This window comes from Poeciliopsis prolifica, unplaced genomic scaffold (assembly GCF_027474105.1).
Source record: "Poeciliopsis prolifica strain line A6 unplaced genomic scaffold, Auburn_PproV2 SCAFFOLD010, whole genome shotgun sequence".
NCBI classification, from domain to species: Eukaryota; Metazoa; Chordata; class Actinopteri; order Cyprinodontiformes; family Poeciliidae; genus Poeciliopsis; species Poeciliopsis prolifica.
Genome location: NW_026562385.1, coordinates 11,242,572 through 11,268,405, shown reverse-complemented (window position 1 = coordinate 11,268,405; position 25,834 = coordinate 11,242,572). Strand labels below are relative to the sequence as shown.

At 44.5% G+C, this 25,834-nt stretch overlaps 2 protein-coding genes across 3 annotated transcripts in view; both read left to right on the top strand.

Moving 5' to 3' along the window:
* The first annotated feature begins 60 nt into the window (after positions 1-60).
* On the top strand, positions 61-1,026 carry LOC129363864 (G-protein coupled receptor 183-like). The gene has a single exon (XM_055036187.1). The coding sequence runs from the start codon at positions 61-63 to the stop codon at positions 1,024-1,026; it is 966 nt and encodes a 321-aa protein (XP_054892162.1).
* A 1,332-nt stretch (positions 1,027-2,358) lies between these two features.
* The window catches only part of LOC129363583 (serine/threonine-protein kinase N1-like), a 35,020-nt gene continuing 11,544 nt past the window's right edge, over positions 2,359-25,834 (top strand). Inside the window, exons 1-4 of one of the 2 annotated variants that reach the window (XM_055035773.1) lie at positions 2,359-2,884; positions 22,650-22,950; positions 23,813-23,958; positions 24,383-24,503. In XM_055035773.1, the coding sequence (XP_054891748.1) occupies positions 2,858-2,884; positions 22,650-22,950; positions 23,813-23,958; positions 24,383-24,503 (595 nt within the window). In that variant the 5' untranslated portion in view covers positions 2,359-2,857. Of the gene's footprint in view, positions 2,885-18,705; positions 19,013-22,649; positions 22,951-23,812; positions 23,959-24,382; positions 24,504-25,834 lie in introns of those variants that run through there. The other variant, XM_055035772.1, reaches the window with a different exon arrangement.

The following is a 25,834-nucleotide window of genomic DNA, read 5'->3' as shown; positions in this document are numbered from 1 at the left end:
AAGACAATCATGCCTTTTCTCTGCTTCTTTCTTTTAGGCTCCTTGTTTTTGCTGGTGAACATGGAGAGATACACCTTGCCGCTTAACTCAACCTCTGTTCTTGCACAACTCCCCTTCAATTACACAGTTGATGCCAACGCCTCTTTCAAGCCTTTCAGTGTGTTTGATGGCTGTGATATGTACATCGAGGCAATTCTGTTTGACCTTACCTTACAAATTATCAACGTAATCGTGGGGATTCCTGCCAACCTTCTTGTTATTGCGATTCTCATCCACAATCGCAAAGAACCGTCCACTTCGGACCTGTTCCTGGGCTGCCTGGCCTTCATGGATGCTTACTTTGGCTGCATGACGCCCCTCAGCTTCTTAAATCTTTTCCTCTTGCAAAGCAAAGAGTTGTGGTCAGCGATTAAGTTTTCCTTCGGCGTGAAAGACACCAGTGGCCCGCTGTTTCTCTCTTGTATCTGCTTGGATCGATTTGTGGCGGTGGTCTTTCCGATCACGTTTGGGCAGCTGAAGTCCATCAAGTACAGGTTAAGCCTCACCCTGCTGGTACTCTGCCTCACCTTTGCCTACTCTTCTGCCAAGATGGTGGGCGGTCTCCCCAACTTCGAGAAGGTGTTCACTGGTGAGGTCCTGGCAGCTTTCGCCTGGATGGTGGTGTGCAATGCAAGCATCTTATGGGTCCTGAAGAAATCCAGTGGCGTTGGGAAAGACGAAATGCACCCGATGAAGAAGAGGGCATTCAAGATGGTGCTCTCCATCCTCTGTATCATTGTGTTCAACTATTTGCCTCTTGTTGCACTGTTCCCGTTCGAAGACCATTACACCCCTGAAGTGTTTCGTTGCTATGTGCAGCCCACCGGCTTTGCTTTTCTCAACATCAGCAGCACTATCCAACCACTTGTCTACCTGTCCCGTCTGGAGAAGGTTCCTTTCCTCCCGGAAGCTTTTATTAAGAAATGTACTTCCTGCATCAGCACAGGAAAAGACACAGAAGTCTCTGAACCAAAGCCATCTGCTTAGATTTATATGAAAACTGAACAGCATGTCATGAAAGAGATGGGAGAGCATTCTTCAAAAGGCTTAGATAGAAATGCAATGATAGCCATGTTTACCAATTTTTAACTAGAAAGTGTGACATCTTCATAATGATATCAAATGCATTGCCATGTGATGAGAAGTGAACTGTTTGAGTTTGGCGCCATCTTGTGTACAAAATAAATTACATTTTTTAAAAAATTCCTGAGTTGATGCCAACAAATCTGACAAGTTTTGAGTTGAGTTGGCTGAATTTAGTCTGTTTTTCCTAATTCGTCACATACAAAATATCAAAAAAGACAAAGGAGCATATCTGAAAGTTCAGTATCGTGCAGCAACAGAAAGTCACTAGGTTTTCTCATCTGCCTTCTAAAAATGAAGCACCAAAAGTAAACACAAGTAAGTTCATCTTCTCCAAATTACAGAAAGCAGAAAACCTACAATGACAAAACGCAATCACATGTCATCAGCATCTTTACAGATAAAGATTTTAGATGGATTTTTGATCATAACAAATCCATCCATCCTGTATGGCATAAACTATACATGATTAGTTTAGTTGGTTATTTATAATGCAACTTTGTGATTAATCTGTCTTTTTGTTGTTGTTTTTGTTTATGTGTTTAGCTGGTGAAATATTGCTTTGTTTTTATGGCATTTACAGTGATGCTCCCAGTTTCTTTCTTCTTGGAAAATAAAAGTGAAATTTAGAGCTCCACGTTCATCCCGCTCTCAGTTTGACTGACGCTGCTTTGAACAAACAGTGACGGACTCCGCGCACCAGATTTCGACGACTCCTTCTTTCAAGCGCCGTTTTCATTTCGACGTCAGGCACACAGCGGAGTTTTAACGCGATCGACAAGTTGGCGCCGACAGGGGGCGCGCGGCGTCCGCAGTGAGAATTTTCGTCCGCGTCAAGCTGCGCGAGGAAGCCTGGGACTCGAAGTGTGTCAAATTCAAAATAAAATCCCCGCCGCTGGTTTTATTTCTGAAGCTATTTAGCGCCAGCCAACACTGAAACACCAAAGACACGAGAAAAACGAGAAAACATCAAAACAAAGTGAGAAGGCTAAGCAAACAACAGAAAAGCTGAATTAACGCTGTAAAACACATAAAATTATAAAAAAAAATCAAGTAAAGTTAAGTCACGGTTGGGTTGAAGGATAATATGTGAAAATACGTTTTTACACGAGTTGTTGTTTATCATTTTAAATATTAAATCTGGAGTGCAGCGGCTCACGAAGCCGCGCGACCTTTACTCTGAAGGTCCATTCCCGGAAGTTGTGCTCATACGTTCTTGCCGGTTTGACCCCGCTCCCTCGCGCCTACTCCCTTGCAGCGTCGGCCACCCGCTCCCAGCTCACCGCAGAGCCGAGCAGCAACGCACCGCCTCCGGCAGGGCGGGAGTGGAGAAGAATATTATGGCTCCAGGTGACCGCAGCGCGGAGAGTCCCGGCGAGACTCGGCGGGGTTCCGGCCCCTGTCCTCTCCGACGATGAGGCGGGCATCCCCGCAGGCAGGCAGCCCTCGCTCCTTCCAATCCCTCCGCCACACGGACTGCGTGATGCGGACCCCGCCGTTCAAGAGTGAACGTCCTGCGGCTTGGAGGTGATGGTGTCCTCGCCTCCTCTGCCCGACCTGCCGGATCTAAACACTCACCGGGACTCGCTGCTTATTGATTGAAACAGTTTTTTTTGTTTTGTTTGTTTTAAAAAAAAATCCTAATATGAACGGACTTGAGCGGGAAATTTCTACTATGATCCGACGGCCATAACCCGAGCCGGAGATCATTGAAGTCATCTGACAGCTGGAGCTCATGATGGCCAACAACAGCGAGCTACAGGTTTGCTGTTCAACTTTATTTCAAAGGCTGCTCTCATATCCAGGCACAGCTCTAAAGTTCAAAAGCTGTGGCTTTTTAAGATTTTCCGACATCTTGACAGTAAAAAGCCACAAAAGTCAGTGTAATATGAGTGAAATTGAAATTAATCTCAGCTTCCCAAAAACCCACGCAGTTATACTTTGCTCTAAATCAGTTTCAGCTGTAAGGTTGTGGTTGTTGTCCTCTTTGCCAAACTTTCACCATCCGGATCTTCCTGTTGCAGGCCCACACCATGATGCTGCCACCCTCTGTGTTTCAGTCTGTGGGTATTTTCATGGTGATTTGTTTTGATTTTCTAACAGGATTACCACATATTTAGCTCAATCCATCTTCCAAATAACTCTCACCAGCTCGCCCCCACAGCATGACTCCACAATCACCATGTCTCAGTGTGGTGTGAATTCATTTAGCTTAAATTTATTCGTTTATTTAAGCGGGACAATGCCCACAGGCATAGGACAGAACAAGTAAGGCAAAAATTTTGCATTGCGTGTGGATGAATATAAATGTGTGCAAAATACTTTTTTTTTTGTCCCGAAGGGAAGCTAAATGTTGTAAATCTAATCATCCAGCTGTCTCCAAAGTATCTTTGCGTATGGTGATGCCGTGGAGCAAAGAAGGACCTCCAATAGCTGTCAGTTTCACATCGAATCTGAGGAGGCCTCTGACTGAAGACTGTCGCTAACAGCTACGCTAACAGCTCAGTGTCCGAGTCAGTCAGTCTCTCTCAAGAACAGAGCTACAGGGGGCTGATTTTCACACCTTTGTCATTGTGACTCCCGCTCCGTCACAGATGCGTTGCAACAGACAGAAATAGTCACAGTTAAGCCAGCCGCGTTTACTTCCACCGTCCCTCTGGGGGCATATCGGATCGGCCCGGTTGAACTGACCCGTGTGTGACGTGGCGTTCACCCTCAGGAGGAGTCGTGTGAAGCCTGCTGGTGTCTGATTTAAGGCTTCAAGTTACGCTAGTGTCACTGGAGGAGGTGAATGTTGAAAAATTCACGGTAGCGAGGCGCTCCGGAGACCTCGGACCACAGCCGCCTGCGATTGCTCCGAGTAGCGTTACGGCCCAAGGCCTTTCCTCTGGGTTTTAACATCCCTGTTCTAGAACTTCTAATTGGTGCTGATTGGAAGTGGAGGCTGCTGGCAAGTGTCTCCAGAATGACATCAGATCCAGCTTAAGCTGCACCATTCCTTCTCACTACCCTGGCCCATTTCTTTCTTTCTTTCTCTCTCCCTTTCTCCCTCTCCTCTCCCACCAGTTAAGACTTTTGTCATATAAATCCCATTTTAAGTTATCCCATGCGTTGCTTCCCTTTAATTTGTCGTGGTTCTAGAGCCAGACCATAACAAAAGGCAAAATATCACAACCGCAAAGCCGTACCTCATACTTCCTGTTCCTGTCTGCTCACGTTAGCCTGCCTGCTCTTGGTCTTTTCGCACTCTAATTCTGCAAACCGCCAGGCAGCCAGCGTGAAGATGCAAGATGTGAAAATAAAAGAGAGCCGTCGCATAGCTTTCCCCCCCCCCCTCTTCAGACCGTTCCGGGATCAGTTTGAGTGACAGAGCAATCCTTCCCTGGATGTAGAAGGTGTTCTCTGAGTTTCCTGGAAGGCTGCGTTGCCCGTGTGGGTATGTGGAGGAATGCTAACAGCTGATGTGGGCTGCAGGGAGCCAGAAGGCCAGAAGGCTCCCTGCAGCCTGCAGGGAGCGGGGTATGGTGTAGCCTACAGCAACGCCAGTCACTCCACAACCGTGTTATTCTCAGTTTGGGTTTAATCCCCACTGAGTGTGAGTGTTTTCAGTCAGCAGGGCTCACATCTTGGAATACGCCAAGATGTGATCTACACAAATGTGCAAATCTACTATTTTCCTAAATGCATTCATAACCATTTCTTTGATGGTACCACCGCAACTTTCTTTTCTGCGTTTTGCTGACATGTGGTAGAGCTACATTAAGTAGTGCACAATGTGCATAGTGGAAGGAAAATTGAATGTAGGTTGTGCAGTTATACACAGGAAAAGTGTGGCATGCCTTTGCGCTCTTGTTATTCTCACGCCTCCAAAAAACCACATCTGACTGCCATCAAAAGTCACAAATGAGACTAAAATAGAACTTTTTGGGCTATAGTGGACCCTATGAAATGAAAGGACTCGGGTACTAAGATTAGCTTAAATCAGGAAATACTTGAGTCCCCCTCTAAAAACACTTATGGATGCCTATTTTAGTAGTTCACACATTAAGTATACCTTTAAAGCGTTACTATGCATAGTGGCAACCGTCTTGGCACTACTGCAGAAGGTAGCCTTTGCAGTCTTCCTTATCCCTGCTTTTGGGGCTTCGGCCAATCAGCAGCAAGGGAAATAAATGGTGCTCCTGCATGGATGAACACCACCTTATTGGCTGGTGCACCGAATATTGGCTGGTGTTTGTCGGGTGTACCGAATGCAGTTTGCTGGCCGATTGCCAATCTTTACAATTTTGGCCAAAAGCAATAGAGACGGCGTGGCCACTTTTCTCTGAAACGTGGCCAAATATAGTGAAGAAGTTGCTTATTTGGCAACAGTGGGGTGACAACACGTAACCGCGTGTTTTATTTGTGACCAGGTGGGCGGGTGTCTCGGTCAGACCTCTCCTACGGCTGATTTTCAGACCTTTGCGGCGGTAGATAAGATCAGTGGATGAGATCATCTTCTCATTATAGTATTGGCCAATCGCCTTTCTCCGAAAATTTATCTGTACCCCCCCAGTTGTACTTTGACAAAATGCAGAAAGCTTGAAAGAAGGGGCCATTGGACTTAAAATGTATGGCGCGTGTCTGAAAATTGCAAACTGACCCGTTCACCACACTCGTATTTGAGTCTCTTCCGCATATTTCTTGTTCTTGTCTTGTCCCTGTTTATCATCCAAGCTATTCTGTCTTGACCTAAAATTGCGTTGGTGGAAAGACAAGAGTTTCCTCTGGGTTTTAGACATTCTCTGCTTCAACCCACCCAGTCCACGTGGCAGAACTTAGTGGCACAGCGTTCAGGTAAATCATTTCTTTCGATCGGGCATGCTGGAGCCGGGAAACGACTAAAACCTGCAGGACAGCAACAGAGTCTAAAACACTCTGCTGTAGAATTGATCTGCTTTGTCTTGACTGGATCTATAGAAAAGTCATTTGTCGGTGGCTTGAGCTGAAATTGAGCAGATTCCGCTTGAAATGATAAATTTGTCCTCTGGCGGTCATCGTCTCTGCGGGCCTGGGGACGGGCTGATTGAGATCAAGGGGCCACCTCCGTAACGAGGATGGACTGGAGCTGTCAGACTGGCCCTGGACGCCTCATTGTCATGATTGCACCTGCTCCATTGTGTGCTCTTTTCCACCTATTTTTCCTCAACACATCATCAACTAATGTCTGAAATGACCCAGTTCTCTTCCTCTTCCTTCCACCTCCCCCCCCTCTCTATCTGTTAACACCCTCTTATCCCAGAGACTATCCACGTAAAAAGCAGCTGGAGTGCCCGGGTATCTCTGCCATCTCGTCGGCACTCTCGTGTCTTATCGATTCGCAGCCTGTTTATGTTTTGGCCCGCTCTCTCCTTCAGGATGTAAAACCCCGGCGACCCTGTGAGGCTTTGAGCTGATTCCACGCACCCCTTTAAGGAAGCCCATCACTCTCCGCGGCCATCCTCTCATGAATTCTTTATTCCTGCCGGTTTCCTGCAGTCGATGTCTGGAAGAGGCCCCATAGGCGAGCTGCTGATGCTCTGTGTGTTTTGAGGAGGAGGAGGAGTGCCCAAATGGCTTTTTTTTATTGATCCTCGCAGAGCGCGGAGAGGCAACCAGGCCGGGCTGATGGCCTCTGGTCACGTGTGTCGGAATATGCATGCTACAGTCTCCAGCTGCTACTGCTTCGGATAATAGGATTAAAAGACCGTGGACTTCCACTCCGTCTCTGAGACTGGTGGCATTAGGGCTCGCGGCCACCCTCCCCAGACTCAGGCTCAAACATCCCACCCACCGCCTGCTGCCCAAGTCCAGGATTATCATTTGGACGCACCAATCTGTCTGTCTCCCAGAGACCCCGGGAGACGGGCTTATGACCGCTGTCCATGCATGCCAGTGGACGTCTCGGTGGAGCTCGTCTGCAGGACAAGCTGATTTGTCTACTTCGGTCTGGGCGCAGTGAAGATGTCTAATGCTGATGCTAACACTGGGAATGCCAAAGAAAATCTGGAAAAGTCTGGGATTTGATTTCAGTGTCTGTCTGTAGATGAGAAGAATAAGAGGATGGGAAAAATGTTTCATGTCACAATTTCGTTCCACAACCCACAGCTCATATCAGCTGCCCTCAACTCTTGCTCTCCAGGGTCGGAGTGTGTCTCTGGTCCAACACACCTGACGCATAATGAATCACCTCCTCATTATGCAGACTAGTTCTCCAAAGTCCTGTTGATTTCTTTATTACTGTATGCATGTGTGTTGAAGCAGAAATACATTTAATAGCTCCAGAAGACCTGAGTTTGAAGATCTCTGGTCTAGATGTTGAGTCCTTTGTTTCTTCCTTTCTTGCTTTCTTGTGTTCTTTCTTTTCGTGTGTCCTTCATTTGGTCCTTTCTGCCTCCCTTCTTCATTTCTTTTTAAAATCCTTTTCTTCTGTCTCTGATGCCTGATTTGCCTTTTTTCTTGCTTTCTTTCTTCCTCATCTGTGCTTTTTCTTTGCTTTATTCCAACAGCAGAGACAGGAAAGGTGGGATGCCCAGGTCGGAACCTCAACGCCCCTTCTTTCCTCTTTTCCTTCCTGTCTTTCTTCTGTGTCCTCGCTTTATTTCTTCTGTCATCTTACTCCCTTCTTCCTTCAGTCCGTCTCTTTTTCTGTGCGGCCTTTACTCCTTTCTCACTTTCTTCCTTCTGTCCTTACATGCCCACTCTGGAATTCTCTGTCAAAAATTTGGGGTGAAATAAAGCGCAAGCTGTTTCAAACAGAAGGACTGAGAACCCTGGAAAGTTGAATCAGAAAAAGTTTTGACATGAAAAATGTCACAATTGTCCAGCATCCATTCAATCCATTTGGATCTCTGCAGCTCCTCCAGAGTCAACATTGGCCACTTCTCTGATTAAAGCTCTCCATGCTTGGCCTGTCCATCCAGGCCTGTCTGACGGTGCTTCATGGCATGTTCAAAATTAATCTAATCCTGATTTAAACTTCCCTACAACCTCATCCCTGACCTGTCTGCTGTGTTTCTTCTCTTCATTGATTATTAATGTTCTCTACAGGTTAAATTACACACAGGCAGACTTTATTGACATTATTCACAGACGTGGCGGAAAGCAGACTGCCCCCCTCTGGGCTGGGGTTCAATCTTTGCCTTCAACTCAAAAGGAGCTGACGTTTCTTGGTGTCTTGCTCACGGGTGATTGGGGCTTTTGTCTGCAGTAATGTGGGCTCTGTTCCGGTCCGCTGTGCCGAAGAAAGAACCGAGTCAACAAGTGAAGTTCTCCATTTTCCACTCCGTCTACATTCTGACCTCACCAACGGCCATGAGATATGGATCGAGAACAAGATCCTGGATACAAACGGCCAAAATGAGTTTGAATAAGATTACATTTTACACGTCTTGACTGTCAGCAAGCTGACATTGGACTTTATTAGGAGCATCGGAATAAAGGGGGCAAACAGGTGTGAACAAGACAGGTATTTTAATTCGTAAATTGTTTGATCTTGCTTCCACTTCGTGATTCAGAGTCATTCTGTGCTGTGTTGGGCCGTGGCATCAAATCCCAATGAATTAGACAGAATTTTGCGGTTGCAATGGGAGAAAATGTGAAACCGTATACAAGCACTTTAGCAAATCCCTGTAGAACGGAATCACAGTGGCGAATGTTACTGAGCTCCACTGAATGACGGACCTTAAAGTCAGAAGAATTGGTTGAAGGTGTTAGTAATCCACGTTCTGCAACCTTTTCGTCCCTCCTTTATATATATGTAAAAAAAATCCATCTTGCTTCTCTCAGCCAATGAGTTAACAGCTTACACAATCCACCTTGGAATGTGTGTCCCCTGCCCCGTTAATCCCCCCAAATCCCTCATATTCCAGATAAATTCTGTCGCCAAATCTCCTTTTGCCGTTTTACAACATTCAGCGGCGCTTTACGCTCATACGCCGGCCCAGAGGATCCTGACGGAAGCGCCGTGAGTCAAACCGGTGAGGGCCAGGGTCTCTGACGACCACCTGCGACTGCACATCTGTTTGCTGCTTGGGCGCGAGCACGCGGCGTCCGCTCCACAGCTGGAGGCAGACGTGAATGGTGCCTTTTGTTAAAGGCTATTTTCTCAAGAGGCCTCGGTGAGCGGTCGCATGTTTGCGCTCCCGACTTTGTCCATTGTGATCGCTGCTGCAGCAAACAGGCGGTCTGTTGTGGAGTCTGAAGCATAAGACGGCACCAAGCCTCAGTGAGGGAAAACGCTGTGCAGCTGGATCTGACTGGATCTGCCTCTGTCATAACAGCAGCTTTTAAACCCGAGGCAGCTGGAGGAAGGGCAAATAAGAAAAAAAAATATATTCACTTCTGTACAAGTTTAAATGTAAAATGAACAACTAGGTCTGTCATGATAATACATTTTGCGGGACGATAAATTGTCCCACATATTATAGCGATAAACGATAAAATCGTTGTTTTCAAGCCATGTATTGATAATGGCATAAAAAAGGAGGTTCGCTCTCTCTAAGACCTATAAAAAAATAAGTAAAGAAAAACACTAACACTAGAATTGGAAGATGTTTAAATATCCAAAATAAGATGTGACAACAATAAACAATGAATAAAAAGTGAATATAAACCACTACAATCAAAATCATAGATGAAATGAATTATGAAGTATCTTTAAAAAATGGTCTTCAAAAAATATGAATTGTCAGGAAGGAGATCATCAAACTAAGCTCACTTTAATTTATTATGTGACAAATTACCTATTACAACTAGGGTTTCCATGACAAACCCAGTGGATCTATTATTCAGTGGATTTAAACAATGTAGTAAGTAAACAAATAATCTAAAATTACATCAATAAAAAATCAATTGAAATATGTTCAGTCTGGGTGTTCAATTTCAGGATTGATACATTTTTTTTGGTATAGACCTATTCTTTATGAAATAATGCGTCATGAGTAGCATAAAAGCAAAAAATAGTTTAGTGAATGATTTACAAGCATCAAAATGAAGCTTATAAAATAACAAACTAATGTTTAACTAATGGTTAAACATTTTAAACTTCTAGAAGACAGAATCTTCAGAAGTTGACTCTTTCAGTATTCATTCGGAGCGCCTCCATGCCAAGCAGAACGAACAGTGCAACCGGATCGGCTGCTTTGAAAACTCCAGCCGATAGCGTGTCAAGCAGCATCGCAGCTACGTATTGCAGCTTCCCGAGCTGAATTAAAAAAATATATATATTTTAGATATACTTAACCAAAAATGACAAGAATAGGTCAAGTGTTTATTTTAAAGCTGCATGAAAAAATCTGACCCCAGCGGGCCAGCGCCGAGTCACAGTTGTGTTCGTAAACGATTCATGCTTATTGATCATACTCAACACTTTACTGCCATGTAGTGGTTGTAATTATGCCAAATTACCAGATTTATATCTGTTGAAGTCTCATACAATATCTATTTCACTTTTAATCTTTGGAGAAAAGTAGAGCTTTTATTTATTAATTGTTAATAAATCCAGGCATTAAGTGGTAACGACTGGCCTCTGACTGTGAGCCCTGCTGCTTCATGATGTTCTCACTTGTCTCAATCTAGTTCTAATGAGCGGCACACACACTGTTCCTGCTAATAAGGAGGAACGTCCCAGCAGAGCGGGTTAAATGAGTTTCGGTGTAGCGTTCCTCCATGACTGTTTCCATAACTCACCGTCTTACAGCCCCGGGATCTCAGGGTGAAGAACTGAAAGTGAACGAGCCTCTTTGGACCCGATCCATTACTACATCCCTAACTCCCTGGGATCTGGTCCAGAGCCCGATGTTGTGTAAATCATTTAGGATGTCCGCCGGAAGATCAAACTGAGGTTATTAAAATCTCGACTCGGGTCTTCCTGCACTCTCCCAACGAATCGGCGACGTGTTTTACGACAGGCAGCGGTCGGTGTTGGGAGACGGGGAGCGGAAAATGCCCCCGATGTGTAATGGAATGGCTGTCCAGACGCGATGGTAATGGACATGGAAGATTAAAAATGAATCTGGCAGCAGGTCCGCTCTGTAATGCAGATGATTATCCGTTTTTTTACCGATGCCAGCGATTACGGCAGCACTCAGCGGGAGAGGAGGAGAGCAACAAGTGTGTTCATTTCGCTTTGTCCTCCAACCATGTAGATCTTCAAGCCAACGACGTCAAGCGTCTAGCCAAAGTTGGTGAAGAATGGTTTCAATCAAAGTGTATTTATGCTAGAAATGCCAAGTCTATTAAATCTTATTGGGCAAGAGCTGAAAATGTACGCGCTCCATCTAATCTTGTCAGTGAGCTCCTTTGCGAGATGAATGAGCAAATGGTTTAGTTGGCAAACCTGGTAGAGACAATGACTTACAGCCGTCAGTGCAACAGAAGGTGATTCTGGAAAGCATTGCTTCAAGGAGTCTAAACAGAAATCCAATGCAACAACATTCAGACCATGCATCGTTTTCCGTCTGCTTGAGAGTGATGAACAAATTTGTCCCGGTTTGTGAAAGTAACAATAAACGGCCCAGACTGGGTGAAGTCCAGAGGACCCCAGAAGCGCTTCAGACTACATTCAGTCATTCTCACACACTGATGGTGGTGAGGGACGTCAAACTCCAGTCCTCGGGGAACGGTGTCCTCTAACCTACCTGAATCAAATGACTGAATTACCTTCTTGTGTTCCGTTAATGACCTGATTATGTCAGGTCATTGTTGCACTTTGAAAAACGTCAAAAATATGCAGGGCATCTACTGAAGAACTGAAGTTCGACACAAGTGGCTTAAGGGTTTGAGTACTTTGCAACAGCGATGCACCTATTACACCATTATTGCCCAACACCAATCTCTAGACAAAATAAAGCTGACATGCTGATTCCTATTTTGTCAAAGATCTCTTTTTTTCCATCTGAAAGTTGCTAAATGTAGTGAAAAAGTTGCCAACAGTTGCTGTGTTTCCATTACAAACATGCATAAAACTTTGTCGATGTTCCGCTAACGTAAAAGCACGATTCTGCAATTGCTGTGTTTCCCTTAAATAAGAAATGCAATAAAAACCTCATGTGAAAAAGTTTGTTCGCTCTTAGATGGATTATTTTAAGCAAACATGGCACATGGAATAGATCGGTTTTCCATGTGCCATGCCACCCACGCTTCATTAAAGTGTCGTCCGATTTCTTAAAATGAAGGAAAACCGGGCCAATTTCTTGGTGAACCCCTACTTTGCAAGGCGCTGTACGTTGTTCTCTGAAGGGCTGCCTCGGTGCCGTTCTAAATTGAGTTTCTTCCTCTTGTGTGAGGAAGAAACTGTTATTCTTATCAGCTAGTTTCACTTTTATGGCCTCAGGACTGTTGGGACATACCGGGAACTGCTGAGGGTGGCATGGTGGCCCAGCGCCCCTCAGATCCCATGAAGACTCGGTTCTGCTCTCCTCTTCACCTCAAACCTTTGAAGCAATGCTCACGATATCACGCGGCATCTACATAGCGGTGCAGCAGCTCTTCTTATTTGCCTCGAGTTACCACAGTCAGAACAAGAGAAATATTGTTTTTGACCACTTTGTGGTAACATAACCCAGTTCTCGCGATCAGAAACAGGAAGGTGCGAAACAACAATCAATTCAAATTCAACGAAATTGAGAACATTGCCCAAGAAACATCCACAAAGAAAAGACACCAAACGCGTGCTTCTGTTTTCTTCATTGACAACAGCAGACCAAAGTCACAGTGTCAGCTATTTTCACAAGCACCGCTGAGCTCTGGGTTCACGCCGATGTCACAGGTCGGCTCTGGGAGCCAATCAGAGCTCGACCTGCTGGGCCCAGTGTGAGCAGCTGCGTGGCTCCCTTCCTTTGTGCTTCTCTGTTCCCGAGTAATAACGGCAAAAATAGAACCGGGTGAGGAACACGGCTCCGGACTCAACAACGTCGTGTTCGTAAACGACACGCTTTTCGGCAGAACTGAGGGGCAGTCAGTGCGATGAGTAAACAGAAGTAGCCAACATGTAGTCTGTGGCAGAAGTGTTTAAAAATCTGCTGACCTTTGTTGACATTTTGTCATGTGACGATCACAAACTTCAGTGTGTTTTATTCGGATTTCATGACACTAGATCAAACCACTTTATCCCTGCTATCCCAGCTGCATTCTAGAGACTGAAATTGCAGATCTGGACTTTGACTTGGCCGTTCTGGCTTCCGTACGCTTTGATGTAAACCCTTTTGTTGAAGCCCTGGCCGTCTGTTTGGGATCGTGGTGCTGCTTATTAACATTTCTGTCTCCTGAAGAAATGCATTGCTACTACATGAGGCTGACATCATCTTGGGTCGCCATGGGGACGGTGTGTTCAGGCAGATGTACAATCCTGGTTTTCCATGCAGGGCAACTTTCCTCCACATGTTTGCTGTGTCCTCTCCATGGTTTGAAATTTCACGAACTGAATAAATTAAAGTTGTGAATCTGTTGGTGTATCTAAGTGTGCTGCACTCGTGCAGGGTTATCAAATTAATTTGTAATTTTGCACGTTTATGTCTGTTTTTTGTTTTTTTTTAATTACACGCTTTTAGTAAATTCAGCGCCTTTTTTCTGTATCGGATCAATTTCTGCCAATACTACATCTCAGATGTTGGCATTGGTGTCGGATGGCCCAGTTAAAGTCCAGATGTAAATTCAAAGCAAAAATAATCAGTTTTTTTTATCTTTCAAATCCAAATAAAATAAATGGAAGATTCTCAATAATGTAGCAAATATTAATAGGTGTGAGAAATTTTGTGGGCATTAACCTCACATTCAGCGCGCCAACATGTGAGGCTTATCAATCCTCTCATCTAAGACCAAACGACTAAACAACTGAGCCGTTTCCCCCCCCAAAGGTCAAACCGCTGCGTTAGCCGGAGACTTAGAGAATTAGCAAACATATTTCACACAAGTATGTCGGAGCAAACAAGGGGAGTTTGTTTGGTGGTCAGTGAAACCGGCCCGCATATTTCGGCTCGTCCCACAGCGCAGTCCGACCCGCTGTGTCGACATAATGAGAGGCGACGCTCCTTCCTGTTGGTACTCTCAACATGACGCTCAGGCTGACCTCACACTGCTGTTTTATTCATCACCACGTTTAGCCTCTGTGTTTGTGGGAGGTGACATGAACAGAGGGTTAATTCTTGATGCTCAAACCTCTGTGTATTGTTAATGCTTTTTTTTTTCATGGTATCTGTCACTTTGCTTCATGAGAAGTGTGTCCATCTGCGTGTGTGTGTGTGTGTATAGAGATTAACCAACCCTTCCCGACGCTCGCAAACATCAACCTCCAAACAAATTCCCTCACCCCCTCTTAACCCAAATCCGTGAATAAGGCTGTGTCCAGACATCGACGTTTGAGCAGAAATTAAAGTTTCTTTTTATTCGCTCAATAACAAGCAGGAAATGCCGACTGGAGGCCTGGAACTGAAGTTCACGGCTTTAAGGTCCAGCATCTTCCGACTAACACACCCATTTCCATCACCCGGCATGTCTGCAAACGTCCTAATTTCACTCTCAAACACGTTGTTATATTATTAGTAAAGGTGCATCTTCAAAAATTAGAGATAGTTGAAAAAGTTGAATATGTTGTGGGACTGATTTCAGAACGTGAAGCTCAAGTACAGATTCAGTCCACAGTGAAAAATGTGACCCTCGTTTTGATGATCATGGCTTAATCCAAAAATTGAGTGTCTCACAAAATGGCAACATTACATAAGTTCAATAAATAAAGGAATGACGGGCTTCTCAAAACTGTGTTCACTTCTATGCGCTGATACTCTTTGCTGCGGCTCCTTTTGCATGCATTTCTGCATCGGCGTGGTGTGCTTGTTCTGCTGAAGTGTAATGGAAGCCCAGGTTGCTGTGATATGTGTCCTCTGGTCCTCTGCGTTGTTGGCTCTGGTGTCCCAGCAAGGGATAGATGCCTGGGTTGACAGTGGACCAACATCAGGAGATGACATTGAACCCTAAAATGTCCCTTACTGTGCCTGCAAAAAGTATTTATGGATGAACAGTAATTAGGTTGAAAGCTGTGCGTCAAAATCCCAAAGGAGGAACAAGAAGCAGAACCCAAAGGCTGGAGTTTTGACTAGTTTGCCAACAGCAGCAGAGGAAGTGAGCGAAGCCCGTTTTGGCCACACTTCCAAATACTGAATCAGCATTAACAGCTTGGCATTTCTCTCTATGTGGGGGATGGTATATAATTAATAGTCTTTACAATTGTGACATACCTCGCAACCAAACATTGCGAAAACTCAGATCCAGTCGTTTTAACATCCTTACCAGGCCAGTTAGGTATGCTTGATGTCATTATTTTCTGATAGTCTGGTAGTAGTGCTGCTCCATGGGGTGAATATGGCTTCATGAAGGACTTGCATGGGCTGGGACTGACATCTGATTTTGCAAACCTCCTTTGCCATTCGACCCTAAACGCTTTCAGTGGAATTTAGATCATGGGGCAAACAGAATTACCCAGAAGAAAGACGTTATTCTCCTGGAGGAAGTCCTTTTGTGAGTCGGGCATTGTGAACCGCGGCGTTGTCCGTCTGAAAGACTCAGTCATGACTGCGCAGACGACGGGCCTCGGTCAACAGGGGTGTTTGACGCCCCTGCACAACCTGGACCTCAGCTTTTCCAATGGAGGAAAAAGTACCAAGGTTATAATGGAGCCTCCAACATTGAGAAGACCTTGTCATTTCAGGAATGCTGGATGCCATCAGGACCGTCCACATAAACCTTTTTCTCCTCCTTTACGTTCTCCTCCCCCCGCCTCCACCTCCCAATGTTTGTCAAGTTCAAGGGCTTTGAGGAGGCATGGACTTTTAAAGAGTCGTATGGGTTCAGGTCAGAATCTGTAAGGATTTTAATTTAAGTTGAGGATCTTTTTGATTTTGACACCGGGGACTCACGTCTCTGTAAATGCCAGGCAGAGAGTGACGTAACATGAGACCTGCCTTGTGTTTTGACTGTTTAGCTCTGTGGTAAGCTAATGAACATCCTGTTAGAGTTGAAGCGCAGTTTAAGCTTGAAACGGTTATGTTTGAACCACGCTTAAGCTCCCTGATAAGACTTTAGTCTCCTTTATTGTCCATTAAACTTACATAAAATGGAAATTTTATGTGAGAAATAAAATCATTTGATCTGATTTTAAAGCCACCAGCTGTAAGATTTGAAGCATTGTCCGATTTGTTGACACAGACAGCTCCTGTCAGACTGTAACTTTAAGAGCTGTGGCTGTAAAAAGTGATGTGATCTTAGTTCCTGGTACTGTGGTCAGCTCTATTTTAGCGGCTACCTCTATTTCACTGTGTGACTGCGGGCATCACAACAGGTCTTGGACACGTTCAAGCGTTGGACTGTCCCGTCTAAGCTTTGCAAGGACGGCTCGGATGTTTGCGTAAAGGAGTGAGCGGCAGTATGGATGCATGGGGGCTGCTATCTCTGCAGCCACCCCTCCAAGGGACACAGCAGACTGCAGGCGACCCAGCTGCCCGGTAAGGACGTAAATTTAATACCCGCTCATACATGCGCGGCAAGTTAATGCGAGAGATAGAGCAGGCGACGAGGCCCTGTCAGCCGCCTGTGTACTTAACTTCATGCGATTTCACTTCCTATTCCCTGCACAGCAGAGTAACAGAGAACTGAATGTGCTACTTGCCTTTCTGCCTCGGCCTGTCTCTGATTGTGGGCATTATTTTATGAAAAATATTCAGCGTGGGCTTCAAGGGCCTGTGACACTGCACTGCTCATTATCTGAGTCAGATGAACTCTTGATCTGCTCGTCTGAGGCGGACAGTAAGAGGACAGAAAACAGAGAGAAATGAGGTCACAAACAACCAGTCGTAGCTTCTCTCTGCCAACCGATTACTCATTGTCGTTTGATTTTTTGCAAGGTGTTGTCTGGACAGGATGAAGTGAAAGACTGCAGGTCCTTCCACCCCTTTCCTCCAACTTGTGGCGCCACAGTGCTGGTCAGGTCGCTGAAAGATTTTCCTCGGCATAACTCACAACTGCCTGTTTCATCATAAATCCATCATAAGTCCACTCTGCTGTGCGCGTCACCTAAAAGCCTGTGTGACGGAAATGTTGTCATCAGGATCAGCCCACAAAGACCACCAGGCATCCGAGCGCAGCTCAGTGGTTTGCAGCGGTGTTGGGTGTTAGCGTGTGTGTGTGCGAGGAGTGAGATTAAAGCAGATAGCTGTTTTTTTATCAGTTGGTGGCTTTAGCACACATTAAAACCTGAAATGCTTTGAGGCCATAGATCTTGTTGGTTTTCAGTTTTGCAGAGTTTTAGTAGAAGTCGGAGTAGAAGAGGTTAAAAAGTGTTCGCTGAGAGAGTCGGCCGTCAACCTGACATGGGTTCTGTTTTCTATAAAGTAGTAGAAGTATAATTTTATGATGTTGTGAGTGAAAGCTGTTGATGTGCCGTTAACGTTCCCAGTCAAAGGGTGGCGCAAAACAAACAAATGATAAATGAAACTGGATAATACAGTTCTGTAAGAAATGTTTTTCTTTACGGTGCATTCTCACCAGCCCGGTTCAGTCTGCTTTCATCGAACCTCCGAGTCTCGAAGGTCCCGTTCATTTGGGGAGGTTCGGATGTGCAGTCAAAGTTTGGCGTGGACCAACAAAGCAAACTTTGATCCACCTACATCTCGGTTCGGTTGAAGTGAACTCTGGCGCAGTCCAAAACGTATGTGAACGCCAAGCAGACCGGAGAGCACTCCAAAAGAAGGAAGCAGTCTGTAGCACAGGGCATTGTGGGTAAATGCAACCAAAATAAACTTATGTGTCGTTAGCGCTAGCAATAGAAATACCTCGTGGTCATTTGCCAAAGAGTACTCTTCCAACTGCTAATATCTGACGCCACTCCATTTTTATTCATTACATAAAGAAGGAAGTTGCGTCTTCTTTGGTGTCTCCTTCAGAGGTTTTCTTGCAGTTTCCTTCGGTGGTTCCTGGTGCAGCACTGCCACAGCCCTGATGGGGGAGAGCTTTTTCAATTGGTTTGGTTTGCTTGAGACAGTGCAGTGTGAAAGCTAACTGCACCAGCTGAAAATGTAACTAATATTGCAGTTTCAAGCTGAGTTTGGACTCTCAGGTGTGAAGACACTCTGATATATTTACTTCTTGTCCTGCAGCGTTGAAACCAGCTCATTGTCGCCCTTAAAAGTCTGTAGCGATAAGTGTTTTTTTTTCTTTCTCTTATTTGTTTTTAAACCCATATCACTGTGGTCTGCGGTGGCCTTATGACCTCATCTTTATTCTTCATTTTCCTGTGTTTTGACTCTAATACACACTTTATGGGAGTAATCTGAACTTCTTTCCCCTTTTCTCTCTCACACACTTCATTACATCCACGATCATGGCCTCTGACGGTCAAAGCAGCGCGTTCTGTCATAACAGCCTGTCTCTGGGCTTCAAAGACCCGGTAGCAGGAAGCAGAGTGACTGCGATCTCTCTCACTTACAAAACCCAGGCGAGTGTGTGCATGTGTGCGTGTGCGTGTGTGCGTGCGCACAGAGTGCACGACGTCTCGCTTTCTATTCGGCAAAGAGCAGAACAGGAAGCAGCGAGGTGGGGCGGCCGTCTCTCTGCTGTTCTTTCCTCCTTTTCTCCATATTGATTCCTCGCTCCAGATTTAGCCCTGCTTTATTTGTTCCCTCCTTCTTTTGATTCATGGACATCCTGGATTTTGAAGAGGCAGGAGTCGCGCAGTAGGTTTGCCCGATTGGTGTCAGAACCTCACTGAGTTAGGCCAGCGAGGAGACCAGCGATGGCCAGCGAGGCCTTGTTGGATGACTTCATGGGGGATCAGCTGACTGACTCCACGGTACCCGGCGACCAGAGCGATGCGGAGTCTTCGGTAGGCGACTTCGGCCGGAGCGGGGCCTCGACGCCGCCACCTGCGTCTGTCTGCGCCTTCTTTCCATCCTCAGCTATGGCCGTCTCTTTCTGTCAGCTTCCTCGTTCTACTTCCTGTCAAAACAACTGCTCTGCCACTGCAAATCGATTGTGATGTTTTGCGGCTTTGAGTGGGGCGACTTGACCCCCCCAGCTCGCTCCTGAACTGCTTTGCTGGGGGAACACGAAGGAAGAGTTGCATTGTGCGGAGCAGGAGTGCATCAGCGCAACAAAAACTCCCTTCCTGTCGTTCGTGGTTCGCCGCTGGCTTCGCTTTCTGTGCCGCCACGAGTCGCCTGCCCGCTCTCACTGAGCTGCCTACCTCATTGGTACTAACGTGTGCCGAAGATACGTGTTATAAAAATAGAGATGATCTGCAGCAGATCTCTAGTTTTTGTCAACCTTTTACTCTTTGATACCAGTTGCAGCTGATTCCAATTTTTCTTTCAAGAGCCATAAGAAAATATTACCTTCTTAAAATAACAGCCTAAAAGTGTTTGGGTTTTTTGGCCTAAATCATCTTTTGGAAAGATGTTAGTTATTTTTTTTTTCTTTTTTGCCAAAATCACTTTTGGGGTAAAAAAATAACTTGGGATAATATTTTAGGAGGGGCATGACACGAGAAACCCCTTTTTGGTAAGGCTTTACTGGACGGGGTGTGCATTAGTCTGACATGACATAACACCTGTCAGGAAGGTGTGATGTCACCTTCGCTTGTCTTCATGAACGTTTACGACTGTTGTCATGAAGTGTCATTCGATCAATAATGATACATTTAATGAGATGTTGTAGTAAAACTTGTATTAAAAGTCCATTAAAATGGTCAACTTTGCATCATTTGTGTCATTATTTACTTTCCTGACAACAGTCGTAAACATTCATGAATACTCCTTCATGTTAATGACAGGTGTTAAGAACATGCTTACAACATGCCTGATGCACACCCTGTCAAGAAAAGTGATGCTCACTTTGTTTGCACCTTTCTGTTGTCAGCCGTTATAAATTGATTTACAGTTGTTTCTCTTAATATAAACTTTTATCGACAGATAACTGTCATAAAGAATAAAAACTGAAGAAATATATTTTTTTGCAAAATCTATTTTGCAAAATATATTTTAAAGAGAGTTTGCCCTTCAGATTGAGGCTCCTGCCTGTTAAGTGACAGTAAGCATCATGGTTGGACCTGAGGATCGGTCTGACGCCTTCTTTCAGCAGCTTGTGAGTCCGCTAAGGGATGTGAAAACATCTCAAAAGACTTTGAAATCACCTGTTTGATTGTGTGGAAGATAGTCTACAAGCTGAGGATGATCAAAACCACTGCCAACATGCCTAGAGAAACCCTGAGCGGTTCACACGATGTGAACTGATGAGTCTAGGATTGAATTAAACCAAACAGGGACATGCCTGGTTTAAACCAAACATTTAAGGGACCTTAAAGCCAAAGAGTGACAGAAAACCCTCTGGGTTTGGCACCACAACCTTCTGAAATGATGCTGAACCTTCAGACCAGGATATCCCTCCTGATTAAACCCTCTCTGTTGCCGGCATGTCAAACATACTTAGCTGCGTGTCTTTGAGTTGTGCATTAAAGCTGCAGTTAAAAATCCTGCAAGCACTTTGTGGTGGATGCTGTGCTGCTCAGGCTGCTGTGATGCATTGTGCAAGCAGATGGATTACAGCTTTAATGAGCAGAGAGCCGCGGCCAGCGCGTCGCTGGACGGTCACAGAGAGCCGGAGGAGCTGTAATCAGATCCCCCGAGCTTGGAGGGCTGGCTGCACGGTGAAAGACTCCAAGTCCCTTGTCATGACTGTAGCACAGAGGAGGGGACGGTGGGACAGTGACTGAATATACGACTGAAACTGATCCGATGAGGCCAGTGTTGTGTAACAGCAGTCGGTCCACTAGTACTCCTTTGTTGCTTTTTTAAAGAACTCACTGCATGATAACTTTGAATAATAATATCACACTTTTCCCAGTATCATGGTATTTAAATAGAAATCATTAAAGGGTTTTTTTTAGTTTTACATAATGTTACAATGTTATTCTCTCATCAAAAACATGGTTGGAGTGTTGCCTTGATTCTTCCATTCATGTCTGAGAAATCTTGTGCAAAACGCCTGGGTGGACCTAGCTCCGCCTTTGAGACGCAGCTCCTCCTCTGAGCTGCAGTTTCCAAGCAGCCCTCCCTCCAGACTCACCCAATCAGCTCCTTCAGACTAGCCAGCAGCGATCAGCAAACAGCTGGTGGAACTGCACGTCCGCTGAGCTCACGACACTAGCTTCTCCTCAGTGTAACGTACAAATGGAGTAAATCAGTTTTATTTTATTTTCAGAGGGTTATTCTAGGGTGTCCCTAAATTCATGTGTCTAAATTTAAGGCCTTAAAATATCTTAAATTTCCTTAAAAAAAAAAAAAAAAGAAGTAAGCTGGTCTATAATAGGTGAAAGATCAAAGGTTTCAAATTTGGTCTTGACTGGATCTTTTGAGTGACACTCAGACATCTTTACTGCCTTCTGTAACTCGAGACAGTTGAGGTTGCTGCTAACGAGCTGCTAATATACATAGACATTAATGTGTTCATGTCTATGAACACATTAATGTGCTAGCCAGATAGGCAAGCTATCTGGCTAGCAGACATAACTAAGGTTAGCCAGCTAAAAAGATGACTAGCTTTTGCGTGTCCATCTTGGGTAAGTGCAGATTTGTCGCCCGTCAGCCAGAAGAAGTTTGCACACATCTGTGACATTAAATTGCATTCACACTGGTTTTTAAAAGGTCTGGAAAGGTCTGAAATTTGAGTTGGTGAAACCTGCAGAAACTCTATTTTCAGGAGTCATTTTTTGCGAACAACCTCTGAATAAGCGATTCCTTCATTTTGACAGTGAACACGAGAAGAATTGATTTGCCTCAAATGAGATGAAATCCAGCGGTCGTTCAGTAGGAGCGTAATAACCACGGTGAAATTTGTTTTACAAAGCACTGCTGCAAGCATGTCTTCATCTGGTGAGACTCTTAAGTCTTACACTTTTATTTTTACACCAGGAGGGAAGCAGTTTCTTGGATTCTACTGATGGCTACTGCCTGGTTGTAGATTTTAACAAAAGAACAGCAAAAATAAGACCAGACATAAAACAGCAACCAGGCAAATTTGATCCTATGAAGGCTTTGTACTCACGTTTTCTGACATTTAAACATATTTGTCTCCTATGCAACATGAGCAGAAGCAGACAGGGATCCTAATTGACTCTGTTCTAATCTGCTGTAATCTTGTTTGGGCTGCTGATGTGAGCACTCAGCTCTTTATGCGCTTAAATGGAACCTCAGCTTTGATTCTGCCTTAAGGTGTCAAGCTTTGTAGGTTTCACAGGATGACGATTCACTCAGTTTCTGTGTCCCCTTCCTTTCTTCTTTGTTTCAGTTTGTCAGAGTGGTTGGTTAGCGTTCTTTCTGACTCATCCTCACTCCATCAGATGTTCTTCTTTGAGCTTATTTGGTCCCTTTTTGCCCCACATAGAATAATCGCCATATTACCGAGTGTTGATTGAACAAAATGTCTCAACCTCTGCGTCTTACCACGTTTGATTCATCCTTCTCTAGACGGACCCGGATGGCCGGTCGGTGCTCCAGCAGCTCGGCCTGGACCAGAACTCGGACTTCTCGGACTCCAGCGTGCAGCAGCGGCTGGACGAGCACCGCGAGAGGATCCGCAGGGAGATCCGCAAGGAGCTGAAGATCAAGGAGGGCGCGGAGAACCTGCGCAGGGCCATCACGGACAAGAGGAAGGGCCAGCAGGTGGACACGCAGCTCCGCTGCTCCAACCGCAAACTGGAGACGCTCCAGGCTCAGCTGCGGGAGCTGGACGCACACATTGTTGTCAAGGGTCCGGACGACAACCGAGGTAAACAGCAGGAAGGCGACGCGGCTGCCGGGACTCGTTTCATCATCAGGCGTAGGCAGCAAAAGTGCTGCAAAGTTCTGTTTGAGTTTCGAAAACCGTTTTTTTTTTTTGTTGTTGTTATAAATTGCCTTATAGGAGGGTTTCAACATATTCAAAAAGTCACCAAAATCAAAAACTGAACTCAGACAGACCTATGCATCTAGTATTTGAAATTTGCTAAACTGATAAATCCCTCCAAGTCACTTTGAGTTACTGCTGAGTCACATTTTGTGTTCTGAACTTGGTGAATTCCTACGTCTGAGTTGGAAGCCTGTCGGTGATGTGCAGAATAGCTTGGAAGACGAGGTGGCAAAGCGGAGCAACCTTGGTTACAAAGTGCCTGGGTCAACGCTGCTCCAAGCTTTAATTCATTTCCGTATTTACCAGTGAGTGTCCGACCTTTGCGGGCATGTAAGTCACAGACGCTGCCGCTTTCCCTCCTAACCTGCCCCATCTTGTTCTCCTAAATGAAAAAATAACAGAGTGTGACGACAATGCATTTTTTTGTTGTTGTTTTTTTAGAAGACTGCGTTACCTTATGTAGCTTTCAGGAATCTAAAACTAATTTAAAAAATAAAGCAATTTGAGGTCCAATAAATCTCAAGTATGTCTGTACAGTCTCGCCATGCTGACCATTTATGTTTCATCGTCAATGTACATTTTGGTCTCTTTGTTTTTATTATAAGTCGAGAAGGTTTGCAGTATTTTTTGTCTTGAAGTTTTTGCAGTAAGGGAATAGACACTAAGATGTGGCCTGTTGCACATTTTGATGATCTGAACACATACACCAGAAGTAATCTGACCTTCTGTCACCTGTCTCCAGATAGCACTAAGTCTCCGGGCTCAGTCAGTCGGACATCGGCCAATCAGCACCGGATCGCAGCTCTGGAGCGACAGCTAAACATCGAGCTGAAGGTCAAGCAGGGAGCAGAGAACATGATCCCAATATACTCAAGTGGAGCTACCAAGGTAGACTCACTGTCCATTTTTCACATCTACATTTAGAGAATGGGCCGGTCCAAAAATTTCATTTTTTTTCTTGTCTAAAACATTTTATGGAAAAAAAGCTATGTTGTTTTTTGGGGGGCGTTTCCACCCAGGCAGAAGAGTTTTAGAAAGTGCAGGAGTTTTCTTGATTTCAAAGCATTAAATTACAAATTCAAATTGAGGCTCCCTTCAATCAAGTTAGTTACTTTTTTACATCAAATTGACCTGAGTTGATTAGCTTTTTGAAAGGAGAGAAAAATGCAATTAATTAATGCAATTTTTATCTGACATGAAATTTAGTTGGATGTGCGGCAAAAAAAAAAAAAGAGATCTGTTTTTCACAGCACCGATTATCCCGGTCCAGCTGCCGGTTCCAACACTCGAGCTCTGCTGGTGTGTTTTGCAGGACAAGAAGCTCCTCCAGACGGCGCAGCAGATGCTGCAGGACAGCAAAACCAAAATCGACATCATCCGGATGCAGATCCGAAAGGCCATGCAGGCCACCGAGCAGTCCGACGACAACCAAAGTACCCGCTTTCGTTTTTTTGTTTTGTTTGTTTGGTTTTCTTCTGCTTTTTTTTTTTTGTTTGTTTGTTTTTTTTTATTCTCTTTTAAGCTTCATCCTCTCTTTCATCCCACCCGTCTCCCTTTGGACTCGGAAGAGCTGCATATTTTATGACACGAGTGGTAATCGATCAGTTCTTCACAGTGTATAGTCATCCAGTGAAGAACACACACACACACACACACACACACACACACACACACACACACACACACACACACACACACACACACACACACACATATATATATTTATTCACATTGTCCATTACAGCCTTCTTAGGTTAGAGCCTTATTGATGTTCCTCCATCCCTTTGATATTGCCTAACAACTAAAAGCCGGGCCTCATTTAGCCGCGGCCGCAGAGAGAGGAGGCAGGCCCGGCGCAGGAAGGGAGTCCGACTCCCAGATGGCAGCAGAAAGAGCTGCAGGGAAGGAGGAGAGGAGGCGCATTCAAAGGCTTCTTGCGGGAATATCTGGGTTTTCATCCATTTAGTTCCTCAAAGGAATCGATGTAGATTTGTGAAAACATCTAAGGGAGGAAACATCTGCCGCCTCAGACTTTAATTTACGCAGAATAACAGGTCATTTTTTTGGCCTCTGCATTTTTAAGTTTTGTTTTTTTGTAGTTTTCAAAGCGTGCAGGCGAGTCTGTGTAGGAGGTATAGCTTGTGACGTTATAATTGAAAATGAACGCCAGCAATTTGGGTTATTTTGCCTAAATATAAAAAAATAAAATAATGCAGTTTTGTACTAATTAGTTCATTAACAAACTAAATCTTTAGTTTACAAACTAAATATATAGTTCCACATTAAATATTAAGGTTGTCAGCAAAATATTTTCTAATAAATGTCTAACTCCATGCTACATATGCTACATATTTCACAAGCAAAGTAAATATTTGGCCCCAAACTAAATATTCTGCTCTCAGCAAATAAATGTTTAGTTTGTATCACAATATTTAGCTTTCTAACTAATTACTAACTAATTATTAACTTACCAAGTAATAAAATAACTAAGCAACTAGTTAGCTAATCCTTTAGCTAACTAGTCATTTAGTTAGCTGAGTAAGTAGGAAATTAGCTTGCAAGCTAAATATCATGTTCCTAAATAGCTTAGCTAAATAGCTAAATATTGACACTAAATTTATCTTCCAACTAAATGTTTAGCTCCAAACTAAGTAGTTTAGAGATAAATATTTAGCTTGCTAACTAAATTGCTGCAAATCTTTGACTAAACATTGTTAAACTCAATATCTACAATACTGTCTTTGTAGCTTGAAGTTGAACATTT

Excerpts from the sequence above, each read along its gene's own strand:
- LOC129363864 (XM_055036187.1), top strand. The coding sequence starts at position 61 with ATGGAGAGATACACCTTGCCGCTTAACTCAACCTCTGTTCTTGCACAA.